This window comes from Danio rerio, chromosome 5 (assembly GCF_052040795.2).
Source record: "Danio rerio strain M-AB ecotype USA chromosome 5, GRCz13ab, whole genome shotgun sequence".
NCBI lineage: Eukaryota > Metazoa > Chordata > Actinopteri > Cypriniformes > Danionidae > Danio > Danio rerio.
This window is the reverse complement of record NC_141025.1, coordinates 44,256,138-44,277,241: the sequence shown is the minus strand read 5'-3', so window position 1 is coordinate 44,277,241 and position 21,104 is coordinate 44,256,138. Positions and strand designations below refer to the sequence as shown.

The following is a 21,104-nucleotide window of genomic DNA, read 5'->3' as shown; positions in this document are numbered from 1 at the left end:
AAAATAGAAACCTGTTTACCTTTAATATGTTTACTTTAATTAACTTTGATATATTTTTACTACTGTAAACTGGTGTATAAAATCAGGCCGCTTCAAGGCAGACTTTGCACCCTTAACAGAAGTTCAGAAGCTCAAATCACATCAAATCATCAAACGTAATGACAAACGAGAGATGTTTTTCTGAATTTAATACAATCTTTTTTTGTTTTAATATAAATGAACAAGGCTAGATCGGTTAGGAAAATTCTAGCAAATGTACAAGCTAATTGTCATTACAGACCTTGTGACAGTAATTTAGCTTATTGAAAGCTGTATATTAGTGATGAAAACAGCTATTTAGATTCATACAAACAGAAATAATGTATTTATAAACTTGCACCTTTCTGCTGTGGACGCCATCTTGTGGTCAGACGCGGGAACTCATTCGGCAGGTGAACTTTTGGGCTTTCTAGCCGTTGAGTGAACACAAAGTCCCTTAAAAAGCCTTCACATACATCCAAAATAACGAAAACATTAATAAAACTTAATAATATTAAATCTGAAAACAAGAGCAAATGAAAAGTACATAAATATGACTGAACCATGTAGCCTACCAGATGATGATACAAACGGCCATGTGATCTGAAATCGTGCGTAGACCATAGACTGTAAAATATAGGCATAGACATAGAAATTGTGAACGATTTAATTTACTTTCTATTATTTACAATAATAAACTTTTTTTAACTTATATTCCTAATATCTACGTGAGCAGTTAGCACTGTACGTGTAATTAAACAGCATGCACTTACATTGCTTGGGCCACTAATAGAAAATATATGAGTTAATTTTATTATTTTAATTTAATTAATTCCTAAATAGCTGTACATTTTACAAAGTCAAACCTTGTCAAACCAATCTTGCTCATTTAGCATTATTATTACAGTTTCTACATTATTATTACATGACCATTTATGTGAAGCTGCTTTGACACAATCTACATTGTAAAAGCGCTATACAAATAAAGCTGAATTGAATTGAATTGAAGTTTCGTGAATTATAAATTAATTGATTTAAACTTCATTATTATTATTATTATTATTATTATTTTAACTATGTTTATTATTATTATTATTAATTATTTATTATTTATATGTTGAGATGAGATGAATCGTTTACTCACGTGATTCAGATTGGCGATTCAAATTGTGGTTGCTATAGCAACGCGTGGTATGATTTGACTCCATATATAAACACCGAGACTCGTCGCTATCTGTTGATTGAGGAGAGGCGAATTTCTGAGACATTTGCTGAGGATTACTGTGCTGATACTGCGATTCTTCAAGGAGACCAGAGAATTTCTGACAGAAGACTTTTATTTTACAAGGAGATCGACGCTCAGAGCTGAAATTATTCCTTTTGACACGTTTTGTTGCTCTTTTGTTGTGTTTATTTTGATTTTGATCTTGTTTTTATTGACATTTTTATTGATATTTGATCTTTGTTCTTGTTTTCAGGTTTGCTGGAGTTTGGAGGAGTTTGTCAGATGGGTGAAAACCGCAGTGAGTGTTTTAGTTTTTATTTGTTTATGATCAATCATGATATGATGTTGTGTAATGTTTGGGGAAATGTGATGTAAATAAACTGGTACAAATGAACCCATTTCAACACAACTGTTCCCCGATATAAGTGATCAGATGTCTTTTATTCTCTGTAGATGCAGCTACTAAAGTTAATTGTTGATTAATTCTTATAATCTTATAATAAACGTGATATGTTGTTGTTGTTGTTGTCGTTGTCTCAGGCCGCTCCAGATCCAGGAGTTCTGCTTTCATCCAGGCAGCTGTTCAGGACGTCAGGACACATGATGGTGATGGTGAAACCCAGACCGTGAGCCAAGAGCTTGATGGATTTCTCGCACCTCTGCCTTCCCTGTTGGCCAAATCTGTGTCCACAGATCAGGGTAACAGGAAGAGGAAGCGGCAGAGCGGCAGCCAGCAAACACCAGAAGATGAACGTCCGTCCACCTCATCTAGAAGAGCTCTCAAACGCTCTCGCAGAGGTCAGAATGGCTTTTTGAAGAAGTGATGATGATGTTTCAGTAATGCTCTTTTACAGTTTTCTCTACTGCTGCATGTTTTCTTTGAACACACATTTCTACTGCTCCTCTGTGTTGCAGACGCGTATGCAAAGGGCCCACTGCTGGGAGACGGTGGATTTGGCTCTGTGTTTGCTGGGATGCGCAGGTCTGATGGACTGCCAGTAAGTCGTTTTCTCCGCTCTTCATTCAAACAGCCTTTAGAAATCCTGATCTCAGTAAATGTGATGTGTGAGGATCAGGCAGGTGTGATTTATTATGCTTTATCTGTCTACAGGTCGCCATCAAGTATGTGTCTAAAGAGCGGACACAGAGGAGACTGAGAGTTGTGAGTTCAGTGTGAACCTGTTGTTGTGTTTGATGTTTCATTGGGTTCTGAATCCAATCGTTTGTCCTGCAGGAAGGTCAGGGTCGGCTGCCGCTGGAGGTGGCACTGATGACCCGCGTCAATTCAGCTCCTGCCTGCCCCAACGTCCTGCAGCTGCTAGACTGGTTTGACCGTCCCAGACGCTACATCCTGATCCTGGAGCGTCCGGATCCCTGCCAAGACCTCCAGAGCTTCTGTGAGGAGAACGGCTGTCTGGATGAGGGTCTGGCCAAGAAAGTGCTGGTGCAGCTGATCGCGGCTCTGAAACACTGCGAGAGCCGCGGAGTCCTGCACCGGGACGTCAAGCCAGAGAACCTGCTGATCTCCACAGAGTCCCAGGACATCAAGCTGCTGGACTTCGGCTGTGGAGATCTGCTCAAGCGCTCGGCCTACAAATACTTCGCAGGTGGGTTTGTGTTGCAGAAGGAAACACTCTGTGGATGTTTGTGAGCTTTTGATGATCCACCAAAGGGAATTTGTGTGTGCTGGAGTGTTTTGAACGGGTGTTTGTGTCTCCTTGTGTCTCTCAGGAACGATTCAATACGCTCCACCTGAGTGGTTCTGCAGACAGCGCTACCATGCGGGTCCAGCTACGGTGTGGTCAGTGGGAGTGACCCTCTTCAACATCCTGTGCAACCGTTTCCCCTTCGGAGGCTCACTGAGGGTCACGTCCAGGAGCAAACTGACCTTCCCCATAACTCTGTCAACAGGTAAGAGACTCACTGAGAGATCAGCAGAAGTGTGTTGCTCTGTGTTTCTGAACACGGTGTTGTGTGTATCAGAGTGCCGTCAGCTGATTGGCTGGTGTCTCAGTCCAGCGGCGGCTGATCGGCCCAGTTTGGACGATATTGAGCGCCATCCCTGGTTACAGTGAACAGGTGGCCAGTGACTTGACACTTATCTGAGTGACGCACTCATGGCTTTGATTGTGTTGTTAGGGTCAGTCTGGATTAATGATCTTAATGATTTGTGTAGGGTGAGCAGGAGTCACACAGGAAGTGCAGAGAACTGCTTCCTGATCACCTGCAGAATGAGGAGTGGGCACCTCACTAACTAATGGCCGACTCACCCAGGGCCGGGGCCCCTTTACCTGCACTAAGCCACCGCTTCAGATGACTTTAATGTTAATAGGGATTTTAATAATAAACGTATTATTTAGACAAATAATCCAGGTGTAGTGTCTTCCTAGAGTGACTGGAGAGAGCTCAAATAAAGGGAGAGTTCACACAGAAATCCAGATTTACTCACTGTTTACTCAAACTCAAGCGGTTTCAAATCTTTAAGAGTTTCTTGTTTTCTGTTTTGCACAAAATAAAATGTTTTGAAGAAGCTGAAAACCTGTAACCGTTGACTTTTTTTTTATAACTTTAATTTTTATTGATTTTTTAGTAGGTCACAATTGATTACAATCAAATGCAATTTTACAAATAGTAGAAAAGGCTAATTTGAGTCAGATATGACAAGCCATTTCAATAACAAGCAAATAACTAGAACAAAAAAAAAAAAAAAAAACAACAACAACAACAACAACAAAACAATAATAGATAAATAAATAAAATAAGATAGAAACAGAGCCTGTGTTGAGAATACTGTAGAAAAATAAATAAGTAAATAAGAGAAAGAAACATGGTTTATACAAAAAGGAGGGCAATTGGGTACATAAGAATAGGCACAGTTGACTTATATGTCTGAAACTTAAGCGAGTACAGTCTGAGAGCCAGTCCCTAATGATTTGTCAATGTAAATTATCCATTTTTGCCATCTTTTGGCATACAAGTCCACCTTCAAACGTAACACACCAGTCATATGTTCCAATGTCCTTATTTCCTGAATTACATCAAGCCATTGTTGTTGTTTAGGTGAATCAGGCTTATACCAGCTTCTGGTTATGGTTTTCCTGGCTGCTGTAAGGAGTATTTTTACCAGGTATCGATCCTCCTGAAGTGTAACCAGTGAAATATGACCCAAGTACAGGACAATGCATGTAAATGGAATCTCATACCCAAGCACCTTTGTTAAGGTTAAGTGCACATCATTCCAAAATGGCTTCAGTTTTTCGCATCCCCAAAAAATGTGTGTATGGTGTGCTTCTAAGCAGCCACATTTTCTCCAACATTGCTGGGGTGTAGAAGAAGCTTTACTGCTGATTTTAGGTGTTATAAAGAATCGTACCAAATTCTTCCAATTGAATACCCTCAGTTGTTGTGAGCTTGTGGAGGAATGTTGAATTTCGCACATATCTAACCATACCTCTGGTAGAATTTCTACATTCAATTCTTTTTCCCACCTTGATTTAAGGTATAATGTTGAGTTGGTCTTACTTTCCATAATACTTACGTAAAAACTAGAGATTATTTTTGCACATTTACTATCTGATTTGTAAGCATTCATCATAATCTTTACAACTGGACTAATTTCGTGTGACGTTTCCATTTTTATTTCTCTGTAAAAATAATCTCTGAATTGTATAAACCTAAATAAGTCCCGATTAGTAAGAGAAAGTTTTTCTTTGAGTGTTTGGAAAGTCTGTAATTCCTTGTTTTCCAATACTGTACATATTGCACTAATGCCTTTTGTTGCCCATTGCTTAAATGTGGCGTCACTTTCACCTGGTTTAAATTGAGTGTCAAAGGCTATCCATCGAAGAACTTTTTGGTCTTTGCTTAATTTAAATTGTCTAGCAAACTCAAACCAAAACTCCACTGCTCCAGAAGTTATTGAATCCAATTGACTTTTGACTACCGAAGGGATTTCTTTTTCTCCAAGAATTGACTGAATCTGATAACCCACCGTATATGTCTCAATTTCTTTCCATCTGGCAAAATAATTGTTGTTACACCAAAGAAAAAGTGGACGGAACTGAGCTGCGTAAAAATAATCTTTGAGATTCGGCAGGGCCATTCCTCCTTTTTGCTTGGACAACTGGAGTGTTGTGTATCTTATTCTAGGCTTCTTTCCATCCCAAATAAACCTGGAAATAAGTTTGTTCCAGATTGTAAACTGATGTTTAGGTATCTCTACTGGCAGGGCTTGAAATAGGTATAGTAATCTAGGTAATATGTTTGTTTTGATGACGTTTATCTTACTAGCAAAATCCAATGGGTAGGTAGACCACCGTTCCATATCGCTTTTAATACTCTGGTTAATCACATTATAGTTTGCACCGTACAGACTACTCAGGTTTTTTGTAATAATCACCCCTAAATATTTTATTTCTTTCATGTCCCATTTTAATTTATATCTATGTCTGATTTCCTCAGTAGGTTTGTAATTAAATGACAAAAGTTGTGTCTTCGCAATATTTAGTTTGTACCCAGCAAAGAAGTTAAATTCGTCGAGGAACTCCATCAGTACAGGGAGGGAAGCCTCAGGATCTGTTAAATGGATCAAGACATCGTCTGCAAATAAACTAATTAAATGATCTTTATGTCCTATTGTAATGCCTTGTATTTGTTCATGTTGACGGATTGCCTGGGCCAGGGGTTCAATATAAACAGCAAATAATGTGGGACTAAGGCAACAGCCCTGTCTAGTTCCTCTTTGTAAACTAAACGATGGAGATAATGACCCATTAATTTTTATTTTGGCTGTAGGTTGTTGGTAAAGAGATCTAATTATATTTACAAAATGTTTATTGAAGCCGAATCTAACCAAAGTTTGGTAAAGAAATTCCCAGTTGACCCGATCAAAGGCCTTTTCGGCATCCATACTTAGTAATACTGCTGTCTTATTTTCCCTTTCTATTTTATCTATAAGATGCAGCGTCCTCCTAATATTATCATGTGTTTGACGGCTTTTTATGAATCCTGTCTGATCCTCGTCAATTAATTCAGGAAGGATAGTCTCTAATCTTTTGGCTATAATTGATGTATATATCTTATAATCTATATTAAGAATTGAAATGGGCCTATAATTGCAGCTAAATTCCCTGTCCTTACCCTCCTTTGGGAGTACTGAGATGATAGCCTCGTTCCATGAAGGTGGAAGTTTACATTCTGTTTTAATCCAGTTAAATGTTTTTAACAGAAGTGGGGCTAGTATTTCTTTAAAAGTTTTATACCACTCGGCTGGAAAGCCGTCGCTACCTGGTGTTTTAGATGTTTTTAGTCTCCCAATCGCATTATTTATCTCTTCTAGTGTGAAATCTGCTGTAATGAAATCATTTTGTATTTTGCCTATACTTGGTAAATCTAGTTCATTAAGAAAATTTCTTGTCGCTTCCATTTTAGAGTTAGAAGCATCCGTATACAGTTGTTTATAATAATTTAGAAAAATGTCCTCTATTTTCTGTGGATGATAAACTAAATTATTTGTTTGTGGGTCTCGTATTCTATGAATAGTGCTATCAACTTCTTGTTTACGTAAGCGTCGGGCAAGCAATTTTGCTGCTTTAGGGCCGGATTCGTAGTATGTCTGCTTATAGAATCGAGCTTTCTTCTCAACATCTTGTTCCAACAGGCTGTTAATCTGTTTCCTTATTTGCTGCATACGTGACAGTAGGTTTGGGTCCCTGTTTATTTTGTGTTGTTGCTCCACATTTAATAAGTCTGATGTTAGGGTATTGTACTCCATAATTCTCTTTTTTTTATTTTGCGCTGATAGTGCAATCAAATTCCCACGCATCACAGCCTTCAATGAGTCCCATACTATGGATGGGTCTACCTCTCCATTATCATTTATCCTAATATATTCTTTTATATTTAATTTTATCTGTTCTGTATTTGCTTTGTTATTTAACAAACCCACATTCAACCTCCAACCTGTCTTTCTCTTCCTTCCTTCTATTTGAACTGTCAGGTACAAAGCGCTGTGGTCAGAGACCTCAGCTACTCCAATGCTACAATCTTTCACCCTATAACAGTCATTTTTTGGCATAAAAAAATAATCAATCCTAGAGTATGTACGGTGGGGAGCTGAGTAATGAGTGTAGTTTTTGAGAGTTGGATTAATATGTCGCCAGACATCGCAGTATCCTATGTCATCCCAGGCTGTGTTAATTAATTTTGATATTTTGCTCCCATTTCTTTTGCTATTAGTTGTGTCTAAATGGTGGTTTAGTACCACATTGAAATCTCCACCACATATACAAATACCCTCTGCTTCCAGTACAATTACATCCATTAATGATTTGAAGAACAGTTTACTAGTATCGGGTGGAGCATACACATTTACTAAAGTTATTAACTCCTCTTCAATTTTACCCTTAACAATAAGATATCTCCCATCCTTTTCTTTTATTTCCTTATATAATTCGAATTTAAATTTATTAGCAACAAGAATAGCAATTCCCCTTCTATGTGAATGCTCATATGAATTGTAATAAGTATTTTTAAAGCCAAATCTCTTTAATTTCTCATGCTCTTGTTGAGAGAGATGAGTTTCTTGCATAAAAATTATATCTGCTTTCTCTTTTTTAAATTTTGTCAATACCTTTGACCTTTTAATTGGGTTACCCAAACCGTTCACGTTTAAAGACATTAGCTTAACCTCAGTAGACTGTACCATCATCAAAAAGAGTCATTCTTACACCACTATGTTTCCACAGGCAAACCTTAAATAAAATAAACTGTAACACAGAAACAAGCCAAGAACTGCTTAGAACAAGCATTATAACAGAAAAGAATAAAGACTTCCAAAGTCTGAAGAGCGTTCTCACGTTTTCAGTTGAGGAGGGGGAAATCCTCTCTCCCGGAAAGGGCCCCCTCACCAATGAGTCCGCTACAGAGTGTATCATAGATCACTTACGTGTGTCCAATGGCACAGCTGACCTCGTCATCCCGCCAGCCGGCGCACATACATTAAACATCATTATGTAAAGGGTTGCTATAACGTGGGTTTTTAAACATTGCTGCGACCATGTTCAAATTCCCGTAGGCGTTCTTTAGCTCTTCTGGCAGTGTCCACACTCGTGGTTGATCCCACTCGCTGCCACGATGTAGCCCGCTGGAGACGATCCAACAGGTGGCTCTTACCCGGCGGTCTCACGGGCATCTCCACGCTGTATCCCCGCCGACGCAGCTCCTGCGCTGCCTCCCCGGCACTGCCGTACACCTGCACTCCTTCTTCCCAGTGAATGCGTATCCGATTGAAGGGCGTCTGAAAACGGATGCCCTTTTCTTTAAGAGCCTTTTTAATATTGGCGTACGCTTTGCGCTGATGGAGAACGGTGGCTGTATAGTCATGGTCGAAAAACAGCGGTTTATCTTCCATCATGATTTTCTTTCGCCAGGCTTTTTGAATAACCATCTCCTTGATGCTGTACTGCTGGAAATTTACTATAATGGACCTCGGACGCGAGTTTGGGCCCGGTCTAGGCGCCAGGGCTCTGTGCGCGCGTTGTATTTGCAAGTCCACGTCGCCGAGCTCAAATTCGGAGCGGAGCATTTTTTCAACAAATTCTATCACCGAGCCTTGTTCAGCGTTCTCTGGTACACCATGGATCCTGATATTGTTTCGTCGAGCCCTCGATTCAATGTCGTTCAACCTGTCTTCTAGTTTCTGTTGATCCTTTATTGCCTGTTGAAGGGCGGAGTTGGCCTCCGCACTCCATGTTTCGGTGTCATCGATCCGCGTCTCCATCTCGTTAATTTTCCTACCGTGTTCTTGCATGGTTAGCATGTTCGTTGAAAGTTGCTGGTTAACTTCTTGTTTGAACTCAATGAACTCTTCTCTCATATCATGCTTAATTTCGTCTTTGAATGTTTTTAAGTCCTCCTTAAGTTCCGACTTCAGATCGCTGATCTGTTTGCTTAAGGTTTCAAGGCCCGTGGACACATTCTCAGATGTTGGTTCGCCTCCATTTTGTCGGTCCTCTTCTTCCCGCATGTCGTCCTCCTCGTCTAGGCCTGCACGGTGTGGGTGGTTACTCGTTGTACTTTGCGCCCCTTTACCTCTGCCTTTCTTTCCCCCCGTCATATCAATGAAGGAAAATCACTTTTTAAAAATCTAAAATAATTACACGGGGGTGAATATAACGCCGACTTGCGAGAGCTAAGCGCTCAACCTGCCATTTCCCTCTGCAGCCAAACCGGAAGCCAACCGTTGACTTTCATAGTAGCAAAAACAAACAAGTCAATGGGTACAGCTTTTCAGCTTTCTTCAAAATATCTTCTTTTGTATTGAACAGAATAAAGAAACTCAAACAGGTTTGGAGCAAGTGAAAGGGAGTTAATGATACAGAATTGTTATTTTGGGGTGAACTATCCATTTAAGTCCTCTTAATGGAGGTTTTCATAATGGTTTTAAAATGAAGATTGCAGCTCTACTGACTGAGGCTAAAGGTGTGATGAAATATTGTTTTGGTTGTTATTCCATTAAATGATCTTATAGATCTATAATATATAAGTTTTGGTGGAGTTGTTGTGGTAATTTGCCCACAGTAGCAGTAAAACCTCTGAAATGGTGTACACATCTGATGATCTAAGACCTAGTTTTTTGTTTTTTTAATATTAGGAATGTTCAGAGCTCTGTTAGATGTACATTTGCATTCTACATTTCTGTTGTTGTAGCAGGGAGATGTTTGTTTTGTGGCATGAAAAGAGTTTAAGAACTTCAGTTTTAGCTGGGAGTACTACTGCATATGCACTCATGTGATTGGCTTAAATTATATTAAACTGAGAGACCCAGAAACAACACTGAGTCCTTTCTGAGACTGCAAGTCAAATATTCTGAAAAAAACATTTAACCTTTCTTAAATGTATTTACATTTTTAATCATTAAAAACTTACAATATTAGAATCAATGAAAATAGGATGCAGATGCCAGAACATTGTCATTAACACTCTTTTGAATCATATTTCTACTAAAGAACAATGACTTTAGTTTACTCTACTTTACATTCTGCTGGTTCTGACATTAGAATAAATACTGAAGTCTGAACTCTGAGCTCTTTCATTCCTCTGCCTTTGTTGCTGTGTGGAAGGCATGTCTAATGAAGCATAACACACTTCATCACCAGCCTGAAACAGAATATATTTAATTAAAATAAGAAACAAATAAATAAACAAATAAATATATTATATTATATTGATGTAATTTATGTTGCTGCTAAACTATTGCGAATAATATATATTAAAATTATTCTCAAAATGTGCTCATACTGTACCTCAACATGTCTGTTCTCAGCCCCAGAACCTACAGAAACTTAACAAAAGATAAGAATAATTTACATTTTATAATTTGAGATATACATTTTTTACGAATAGCTGATGACCTGTAGTTTTCTTCTGACAGAGGCAGTAGACGCAGATGGAGAAGAGGAGAACACACACCGAACACACACCGAACAGCAGATTCCAGCAGAAAACACACTCTGATGCAGGTGATGTGGAGGTGCTGTTAAACCGTTCAGCACAAGGAGACTCTTGCTCTAAAATGAACAACAGGCCATTATTAAAGTGAATATATATTTAGTTATTATATTCATTTTATTTTATCTTTACTGATTACACACAATAATGAAAAATATGAGTTTAACACGGATGAATTTGCTAAAAGTGGTTGGAAAATCAGAAGTTAAAGATTCTAATATTAAATACACTATAAATCATCGTTTTACAAAATATAATGAATTTGCTGTTAATTTAATTTAAAGTATTATTAGAAACTAAGATACACTTTAAAAACTAATTATAAACACTTATTTTACTAATATACTTTATTAAATATACATTATTTCTGTATTTGAAGTCGGACTATGGCTGCAGGATTGTGTTGCTTAATTATTTGCAGGACTTTGCATTAATTATCGATAAAATTCATTCAAATAATATTAAAATAATAAAACTTTAGGTAAACATGTAAACTTATCATTAAAGCACAGCTATATTATGAAGAGATAAACTATAATTGACACTAATATTAGCTGTAATCCATAATCATCAAAATGAACTGAAATAAACACTTGAAATAAATTATTCTGAGTGTAATGAATGATTAAATAATTCCCCAGCACGGTTTAATTGAGAAAATATCTTTTGCAACACATTTTTAAACATAATATGTTAAATAAATAATCTCTAATAACTCATGACACAATATTTTAATAGTTATTTTACAAGACACTAGTATTCAGCTTAAAGTGCAGTTTAAAGGCTTAACTGGGTTAATTAGGTTAACTAAAGTTAGTTTAATTTAGGCAAATCATAGGACAACAGTGTTTGGTTCTGTAGCCAAAAAATAAAAAATAAATAAAAATCTTACAGGGCTAATAATAATGTGCTTAATTTTTTGTTTGTTTTTATCAAAAACTGTTTTCACTTCAGCCAAACTGAAAAATAAACTTCACTGATCTGATAAGATCTCTTAGATCATTGTCACAAAGCACAGATTTTCCATTAGGCTTTCTTTAGTCTTGTGTATTGATTAATGTGCGCGAGGGCAACTATTGGTTTAATGAGGGAGTTTTCTGAGAGATGAAGAGCTGTAAAGTGAGTGTTCAATTACAAAAAGAAATGATTATACAAACTCAGTGTTTCCTTTTATTAACATTGACAAAACCGTATTACTTTAAAAGAAATATGATTATCAAAGCATGTCTTAGAGCGAATAAGCCCAACAGGTTTTTTATGTAATCGCCTTTTATCTTAATTTATATATAAAATAAATGTTTAATTAGTAATCACTACTGATGGGTTAGATTTTCAATATTCAATATTGTTCAGTAATTATTCAGCAGTAATTAAACATCTCTGTAGCATTTCCTCCTGCAGATGTGGTTCAGTCAGTTCAGCACTGCAGGGAGCTGTCCATTGTGCTGAATTTACTCCACACTAAACTCTCTTCTCACATTAAATTCATTATAAGTGTCTGATCAGTGAACAGGATACTGTCATTTCTCAACAACTAAAGAAGGTCTAATGTAGAAATTAAAAGATAATAGGAAATACAGCAGATGGATTTGCTTTATGAAAGGAAATTTTGTTGAATGATTATTACAATTTGGTTTAAATGTTGAATGTTGCACTCGTACATGTTGCATTGCTCTGCTCTTCTTTAAATAAATCAAACCTCAGTTGTGTGCTGTTTACACTGTCTCTGATTCATGGCACGTATTTTAATAAATCAGACTTTTGCATCTTCAGTTTCTCATCAATTCCAAGTCATGAAAATATTAAAAGCAACATTTACAGCTGCAGCGTGCACTAAATATTTTCTTACTTTTCTTATTTCTGTTTTTTTCTAACCACAGTTTATCTCATGCATTGATGTGTGTATTGAGCATGCAAGATCACCAGCTTGACCACAAACAGTTTTAGGACATTCAGTCTGTTGCATGCCTGAATAAAAACACTTGTGGTTTGTGTTCTCGCCTAGCTTTTCACAGCAACTGCAACATCACTGCACCAGGAGCGTCAGTAAAGACCAAGAAGAAGAAGAAGAAACACAGCACTGAGCCTGAAAGCTGATGTACTGTAGGCTGCAAGCAGAATCCTTTATGACCCAGGGATAATTTAATATAAAAAATGTATATCAATATAATAAATGAATCATATTATTAATCATATTATTCACTTTATAAATAATTTTTAACTACATTCAAAAAATAGAAACCTGTTTACCTTTAATATGTTTACTTTAATTAACTTTGATATATTTTTACTACTGTAAACTGGTGTATAAAATCAGGCCGCTTCAAGGCAGACTTTGCACCCTTAACAGAAGTTCAGAAGCTCAAATCACATCAAATCATCAAACGTAATGACAAACGAGAGATGTTTTTCTGAATTTAATACAATCTTTTTTTGTTTTAATATAAATGAACAAGGCTAGATCGGTTAGGAAAATTCTAGCAAATGTACAAGCTAATTGTCATTACAGACCTTGTGACAGTAATTTAGCTTATTGAAAGCTGTATATTAGTGATGAAAACAGCTATTTAGATTCATACAAACAGAAATAATGTATTTATAAACTTGCACCTTTCTGCTGTGGACGCCATCTTGTGGTCAGACGCGGGAACTCATTCGGCAGGTGAACTTTTGGGCTTTCTAGCCGTTGAGTGAACACAAAGTCCCTTAAAAAGCCTTCACATACATCCAAAATAACGAAAACATTAATAAAACTTAATAATATTAAATCTGAAAACAAGAGCAAATGAAAAGTACATAAATATGACTGAACCATGTAGCCTACCAGATGATGATACAAACGGCCATGTGATCTGAAATCGTGCGTAGACCATAGACTGTAAAATATAGGCATAGACATAGAAATTGTGAACGATTTAATTTACTTTCTATTATTTACAATAATAAACTTTTTTTAACTTATATTCCTAATATCTACGTGAGCAGTTAGCACTGTACGTGTAATTAAACAGCATGCACTTACATTGCTTGGGCCACTAATAGAAAATATATGAGTTAATTTTATTATTTTAATTTAATTAATTCCTAAATAGCTGTACATTTTACAAAGTCAAACCTTGTCAAACCAATCTTGCTCATTTAGCATTATTATTACAGTTTCTACATTATTATTACATGACCATTTATGTGAAGCTGCTTTGACACAATCTACATTGTAAAAGCGCTATACAAATAAAGCTGAATTGAATTGAATTGAAGTTTCGTGAATTATAAATTAATTGATTTAAACTTCATTATTATTATTATTATTATTATTATTTTAACTATGTTTATTATTATTATTAATTATTTATTATTTATATGTTGAGATGAGATGAATCGTTTACTCACGTGATTCAGATTGGCGATTCAAATTGTGGTTGCTATAGCAACGCGTGGTATGATTTGACTCCATATATAAACACCGAGACTCGCCGCTATCTGTTGATTGAGGAGAGGCGAATTTCTGAGACATTTGCTGAGGATTACTGTGCTGATACTGCGATTCTTCAAGGAGACCAGAGAATTTCTGACAGAAGACTTTTATTTTACAAGGAGATCGACGCTCAGAGCTGAAATTATTCCTTTTGACACGTTTTGTTGCTCTTTTGTTGTGTTTATTTTGATTTTGATCTTGTTTTTATTGACATTTTTATTGATATTTGATCTTTGTTCTTGTTTTCAGGTTTGCTGGAGTTTGGAGGAGTTTGTCAGATGGGTGAAAACCGCAGTGAGTGTTTTAGTTTTTATTTGTTTATGATCAATCATGATATGATGTTGTGTAATGTTTGGGGAAATGTGATGTAAATAAACTGGTACAAATGAACCCATTTCAACACAACTGTTCCCCGATATAAGTGATCAGATGTCTTTTATTCTCTGTAGATGCAGCTACTAAAGTTAATTGTTGATTAATTCTTATAATCTTATAATAAACGTGATATGTTGTTGTTGTTGTTGTCGTTGTCTCAGGCCGCTCCAGATCCAGGAGTTCTGCTTTCATCCAGGCAGCTGTTCAGGACGTCAGGACACATGATGGTGATGGTGAAACCCAGACCGTGAGCCAAGAGCTTGATGGATTTCTCGCACCTCTGCCTTCCCTGTTGGCCAAATCTGTGTCCACAGATCAGGGTAACAGGAAGAGGAAGCGGCAGAGCGGCAGCCAGCAAACACCAGAAGATGAACGTCCGTCCACCTCATCTAGAAGAGCTCTCAAACGCTCTCGCAGAGGTCAGAATGGCTTTTTGAAGAAGTGATGATGATGTTTCAGTAATGCTCTTTTACAGTTTTCTCTACTGCTGCATGTTTTCTTTGAACACACATTTCTACTGCTCCTCTGTGTTGCAGACGCGTATGCAAAGGGCCCACTGCTGGGAGACGGTGGATTTGGCTCTGTGTTTGCTGGGATGCGCAGGTCTGATGGACTGCCAGTAAGTCGTTTTCTCCGCTCTTCATTCAAACAGCCTTTAGAAATCCTGATCTCAGTAAATGTGATGTGTGAGGATCAGGCAGGTGTGATTTATTATGCTTTATCTGTCTACAGGTCGCCATCAAGTATGTGTCTAAAGAGCGGACACAGAGGAGACTGAGAGTTGTGAGTTCAGTGTGAACCTGTTGTTGTGTTTGATGTTTCATTGGGTTCTGAATCCAATCGTTTGTCCTGCAGGAAGGTCAGGGTCGGCTGCCGCTGGAGGTGGCACTGATGACCCGCGTCAATTCAGCTCCTGCCTGCCCCAACGTCCTGCAGCTGCTAGACTGGTTTGACCGTCCCAGACGCTACATCCTGATCCTGGAGCGTCCGGATCCCTGCCAAGACCTCCAGAGCTTCTGTGAGGAGAACGGCTGTCTGGATGAGGGTCTGGCCAAGAAAGTGCTGGTGCAGCTGATCGCGGCTCTGAAACACTGCGAGAGCCGCGGAGTCCTGCACCGGGACGTCAAGCCAGAGAACCTGCTGATCTCCACAGAGTCCCAGGACATCAAGCTGCTGGACTTCGGCTGTGGAGATCTGCTCAAGCGCTCGGCCTACAAATACTTCGCAGGTGGGTTTGTGTTGCAGAAGGAAACACTCTGTGGATGTTTGTGAGCTTTTGATGATCCACCAAAGGGAATTTGTGTGTGCTGGAGTGTTTTGAACGGGTGTTTGTGTCTCCTTGTGTCTCTCAGGAACGATTCAATACGCTCCACCTGAGTGGTTCTGCAGACAGCGCTACCATGCGGGTCCAGCTACGGTGTGGTCAGTGGGAGTGACCCTCTTCAACATCCTGTGCAACCGTTTCCCCTTCGGAGGCTCACTGAGGGTCACGTCCAGGAGCAAACTGACCTTCCCCATAACTCTGTCAACAGGTAAGAGACTCACTGAGAGATCAGCAGAAGTGTGTTGCTCTGTGTTTCTGAACACGGTGTTGTGTGTATCAGAGTGCCGTCAGCTGATTGGCTGGTGTCTCAGTCCAGCGGCGGCTGATCGGCCCAGTTTGGACGATATTGAGCGCCATCCCTGGTTACAGTGAACAGGTGGCCAGTGACTTGACACTTATCTGAGTGACGCACTCATGGCTTTGATTGTGTTGTTAGGGTCAGTCTGGATTAATGATCTTAATGATTTGTGTAGGGTGAGCAGGAGTCACACAGGAAGTGCAGAGAACTGCTTCCTGATCACCTGCAGAATGAGGAGTGGGCACCTCACTAACTAATGGCCGACTCACCCAGGGCCGGGGCCCCTTTACCTGCACTAAGCCACCGCTTCAGATGACTTTAATGTTAATAGGGATTTTAATAATAAACGTATTATTTAGACAAATAATCCAGGTGTAGTGTCTTCCTAGAGTGACTGGAGAGAGCTCAAATAAAGGGAGAGTTCACACAGAAATCCAGATTTACTCACTGTTTACTCAAACTCAAGCGGTTTCAAATCTTTAAGAGTTTCTTGTTTTCTGTTTTGCACAAAATAAAATGTTTTGAAGAAGCTGAAAACCTGTAACCGTTGACTTTCATAGTAGCAAAAACAAACAAGTCAATGGGTACAGCTTTTCAGCTTTCTTCAAAATATCTTCTTTTGTATTGAACAGAATAAAGAAACTCAAACAGGTTTGGAGCAAGTGAAAGGGAGTTAATGATACAGAATTGTTATTTTGGGGTGAACTATCCATTTAAGTCCTCTTAATGGAGGTTTTCATAATGGTTTTAAAATGAAGATTGCAGCTCTACTGACTGAGGCTAAAGGTGTGATGAAATATTGTTTTGGTTGTTATTCCATTAAATGATCTTATAGATCTATAATATATAAGTTTTGGTGGAGTTGTTGTGGTAATTTGCCCACAGTAGCAGTAAAACCTCTGAAATGGTGTACACATCTGATGATCTAAGACCTAGTTTTTTGTTTTTTTAATATTAGGAATGTTCAGAGCTCTGTTAGATGTACATTTGCATTCTACATTTCTGTTGTTGTAGCAGGGAGATGTTTGTTTTGTGGCATGAAAAGAGTTTAAGAACTTCAGTTTTAGCTGGGAGTACTACTGCATATGCACTCATGTGATTGGCTTAAATTATATTAAACTGAGAGACCCAGAAACAACACTGAGTCCTTTCTGAGACTGCAAGTCAAATATTCTGAAAAAAACATTTAACCTTTCTTAAATGTATTTACATTTTTAATCATTAAAAACTTACAATATTAGAATCAATGAAAATAGGATGCAGATGCCAGAACATTGTCATTAACACTCTTTTGAATCATATTTCTACTAAAGAACAATGACTTTAGTTTACTCTACTTTACATTCTGCTGGTTCTGACATTAGAATAAATACTGAAGTCTGAACTCTGAGCTCTTTCATTCCTCTGCCTTTGTTGCTGTGTGGAAGGCATGTCTAATGAAGCATAACACACTTCATCACCAGCCTGAAACAGAATATATTTAATTAAAATAAGAAACAAATAAATAAACAAATAAATATATTATATTATATTGATGTAATTTATGTTGCTGCTAAACTATTGCGAATAATATATATTAAAATTATTCTCAAAATGTGCTCATACTGTACCTCAACATGTCTGTTCTCAGCCCCAGAACCTACAGAAACTTAACAAAAGATAAGAATAATTTACATTTTATAATTTGAGATATACATTTTTTACGAATAGCTGATGACCTGTAGTTTTCTTCTGACAGAGGCAGTAGACGCAGATGGAGAAGAGGAGAACACACACCGAACACACACCGAACAGCAGATTCCAGCAGAAAACACACTCTGATGCAGGTGATGTGGAGGTGCTGTTAAACCGTTCAGCACAAGGAGACTCTTGCTCTAAAATGAACAACAGGCCATTATTAAAGTGAATATATATTTAGTTATTATATTCATTTTATTTTATCTTTACTGATTACACACAATAATGAAAAATATGAGTTTAACACGGATGAATTTGCTAAAAGTGGTTGGAAAATCAGAAGTTAAAGATTCTAATATTAAATACACTATAAATCATCGTTTTACAAAATATAATGAATTTGCTGTTAATTTAATTTAAAGTATTATTAGAAACTAAGATACACTTTAAAAACTAATTATAAACACTTATTTTACTAATATACTTTATTAAATATACATTATTTCTGTATTTGAAGTCGGACTATGGCTGCAGGATTGTGTTGCTTAATTATTTGCAGGACTTTGCATTAATTATCGATAAAATTCATTCAAATAATATTAAAATAATAAAACTTTAGGTAAACATGTAAACTTATCATTAAAGCACAGCTATATTATGAAGAGATAAACTATAATTGACACTAATATTAGCTGTAATCCATAATCATCAAAATGAACTGAAATAAACACTTGAAATAAATTATTCTGAGTGTAATGAATGATTAAATAATTCCCCAGCACGGTTTAATTGAGAAAATATCTTTTGCAACACATTTTTAAACATAATATGTTAAATAAATAATCTCTAATAACTCATGACACAATATTTTAATAGTTATTTTACAAGACACTAGTATTCAGCTTAAAGTGCAGTTTAAAGGCTTAACTGGGTTAATTAGGTTAACTAAAGTTAGTTTAATTTAGGCAAATCATAGGACAACAGTGTTTGGTTCTGTAGCCAAAAAATAAAAAATAAATAAAAATCTTACAGGGCTAATAATAATGTGCTTAATTTTTTGTTTGTTTTTATCAAAAACTGTTTTCACTTCAGCCAAACTGAAAAATAAACTTCACTGATCTGATAAGATCTCTTAGATCATTGTCACAAAGCACAGATTTTCCATTAGGCTTTCTTTAGTCTTGTGTATTGATTAATGTGCGCGAGGGCAACTATTGGTTTAATGAGGGAGTTTTCTGAGAGATGAAGAGCTGTAAAGTGAGTGTTCAATTACAAAAAGAAATGATTATACAAACTCAGTGTTTCCTTTTATTAACATTGACAAAACCGTATTACTTTAAAAGAAATATGATTATCAAAGCATGTCTTAGAGCGAATAAGCCCAACAGGTTTTTTATGTAATCGCCTTTTATCTTAATTTATATATAAAATAAATGTTTAATTAGTAATCACTACTGATGGGTTAGATTTTCAATATTCAATATTGTTCAGTAATTATTCAGCAGTAATTAAACATCTCTGTAGCATTTCCTCCTGCAGATGTGGTTCAGTCAGTTCAGCACTGCAGGGAGCTGTCCATTGTGCTGAATTTACTCCACACTAAACTCTCTTCTCACATTAAATTCATTATAAGTGTCTGATCAGTGAACAGGATACTGTCATTTCTCAACAACTAAAGAAGGTCTAATGTAGAAATTAAAAGATAATAGGAAATACAGCAGATGGATTTGCTTTATGAAAGGAAATTTTGTTGAATGATTATTACAATTTGGTTTAAATGTTGAATGTTGCACTCGTACATGTTGCATTGCTCTGCTCTTCTTTAAATAAATCAAACCTCAGTTGTGTGCTGTTTACACTGTCTCTGATTCATGGCACGTATTTTAATAAATCAGACTTTTGCATCTTCAGTTTCTCATCAATTCCAAGTCATGAAAATATTAAAAGCAACGTTTACAGCTGCAGCGTGCACTAAATATTTTCTTACTTTTCTTATTTCTGTTTTTGTCTAACCACAGTTTATCTCATGCATTGATGTGTGTATTGAGCATGCAAGATCACCAGCTTGACCACAAACAGTTTTAGGACATTCAGTCTGTTGCATGCCTGAATAAAAACACTTGTGGTTTGTGTTCTCGCCTAGCTTTTCACAGCAACTGCAACATCACTGCACCAGGAGCGTCAGTAAAGACCAAGAAGAAGAAGAAGAAACACAGCACTGAGCCTGAAAGCTGATGTACTGTAGGCTGCAAGCAGAATCCTTTATGACCCAGGGATAATTTAATATAAAAAATGTATATCAATATAATAAATGAATCATATTATTAATCATATTATTCACTTTATAAATAATTTTTAACTACATTCAAAAAATAGAAACCTGTTTACCTTTAATATGTTTACTTTAATTAACTTTGATATATTTTTACTACTGTAAACTGGTGTATAAAATCAGGCCGCTTCAAGGCAGACTTTGCACCCTTAACAGAAGTTCAGAAGCTCAAATCACATCAAATCATCAAACGTAATGACAAACGAGAGATGTTTTTCTGAATTTAATACAATCTTTTTTTGTTTTAATATAAATGAACAAGGCTAGATCGGTTAGGAAAATTCTAGCAAATGTACAAGCTAATTGTCATTACAGACCTTGTGACAGTAATTTAGCTTATTGAAAGCTGTATATTAGTGATGAAAACAGCTATTTAGATTCATACAAACAGAAATAATGTATTTATAAACTTGCACCTTTCTGCTGTGGACGCCATCTTGTGGTCAGACGCGGGAACTCATTCGGCAGGTGAACTTTTGGGCTTTCTAGCCGTTGAGTGAACACAAAGTCCCTTAAAAAGCCTTCACATACATCCAAAATAACGAAAACATTAATAAAACTTAATAATATTAAATCTGAAAACAAGAGCAAATGAAAAGTACATAAATATGACTGAACCATGTAGCCTACCAGATGATGATACAAACGGCCATGTGATCTGAAATCGTGCGTAGACCATAGACTGTAAAATATAGGCATAGACATAGAAATTGTGAACGATTTAATTTACTTTCTATTATTTACAATAATAAACTTTTTTTAACTTATATTCCTAATATCTACGTGAGCAGTTAGCACTGTACGTGTAATTAAACAGCATGCACTTACATTGCTTGGGCCACTAATAGAAAATATATGAGTTAATTTTAT

The 21,104-nt window shown here is 36.8% G+C and overlaps 3 protein-coding genes and 1 long non-coding RNA gene across 10 annotated transcripts in view; 3 read left to right on the top strand and 1 right to left on the bottom strand.

Annotated features, from left to right (window-relative positions):
* Positions 1–21,104, bottom strand: part of rufy3 (RUN and FYVE domain containing 3) — an 881,807-nt gene that overhangs the window by 375,040 nt on the left and 485,663 nt on the right. The gene's annotated exons all lie outside the window — the stretch shown is intronic.
* LOC148679708 (uncharacterized) overlaps positions 1–21,104 on the top strand; it is an 890,299-nt gene that overhangs the window by 778,197 nt on the left and 90,998 nt on the right. The gene's annotated exons all lie outside the window — the stretch shown is intronic.
* LOC147844123 (serine/threonine-protein kinase pim-3-like) lies at positions 117–12,851 on the top strand. Of its 4 annotated transcripts, XM_087254063.1 has the most exons (9): positions 117–431; positions 1,497–1,541; positions 1,784–2,041; positions 2,159–2,241; positions 2,355–2,405; positions 2,478–2,850; positions 2,975–3,154; positions 3,227–3,322; positions 3,420–3,605. In XM_087254063.1, exons 2-8 carry the CDS (start codon positions 1,526–1,528, stop codon positions 3,316–3,318), a joined length of 1,053 nt encoding a protein of 350 aa, XP_087110189.1. In that variant the 5' UTR covers positions 117–431; positions 1,497–1,525; the 3' UTR covers positions 3,319–3,322; positions 3,420–3,605. The 4 variants fall into 4 exon arrangements, 2 of the variants coding, with proteins under 2 accessions (XP_087110189.1, XP_087110190.1); XM_087254064.1 differs by lacking the exons at positions 3,227–3,322; positions 3,420–3,605 and adding an exon at positions 10,677–12,471 and having other exon boundaries at positions 256–431; XR_015491579.1 differs by lacking the exons at positions 117–431; positions 3,227–3,322; positions 3,420–3,605 and adding exons at positions 10,677–10,840; positions 12,759–12,851 and having other exon boundaries at positions 1,251–1,541.
* Positions 12,759–20,233, top strand: LOC147844122 (serine/threonine-protein kinase pim-3-like). Of its 4 annotated transcripts, none has more exons than XM_087254005.1 (9): positions 13,101–13,415; positions 14,478–14,522; positions 14,765–15,022; positions 15,140–15,222; positions 15,336–15,386; positions 15,459–15,831; positions 15,956–16,135; positions 16,208–16,303; positions 16,401–16,590. In XM_087254005.1, exons 2-8 carry the CDS (start codon positions 14,507–14,509, stop codon positions 16,297–16,299), a joined length of 1,053 nt encoding a protein of 350 aa, XP_087110131.1. In that variant the 5' UTR covers positions 13,101–13,415; positions 14,478–14,506; the 3' UTR covers positions 16,300–16,303; positions 16,401–16,590. The 4 variants fall into 4 exon arrangements, with proteins under 4 accessions (XP_087110132.1, XP_087110131.1, XP_087110133.1 ...); XM_087254007.1 differs by lacking the exons at positions 16,208–16,303; positions 16,401–16,590 and adding exons at positions 17,964–18,051; positions 20,046–20,233 and having other exon boundaries at positions 13,400–13,415; XM_087254006.1 differs by lacking the exons at positions 13,101–13,415; positions 16,208–16,303; positions 16,401–16,590 and adding exons at positions 12,759–12,851; positions 17,964–19,811.

What these genes read in the sequence shown, in the direction of transcription:
- LOC147844122 (XM_087254004.1), top strand. An exon ending in CACAGAGGAGACTGAGAGTT is followed by an intron (nt 15,387 to 15,458) that starts GTGAGTTCAGTG and finishes TTTGTCCTGCAG; the next exon opens with GAAGGTCAGGGTCGGCTGCC. An exon ending in GGCCTACAAATACTTCGCAG is followed by an intron (nt 15,832 to 15,955) that starts GTGGGTTTGTGT and finishes TGTGTCTCTCAG; the next exon opens with GAACGATTCAATACGCTCCA.
- LOC147844123 (XM_087254063.1), top strand. An exon ending in GCAGGTCTGATGGACTGCCA is followed by an intron (nt 2,242 to 2,354) that starts GTAAGTCGTTTT and finishes ATCTGTCTACAG; the next exon opens with GTCGCCATCAAGTATGTGTC. An exon ending in GGCCTACAAATACTTCGCAG is followed by an intron (nt 2,851 to 2,974) that starts GTGGGTTTGTGT and finishes TGTGTCTCTCAG; the next exon opens with GAACGATTCAATACGCTCCA.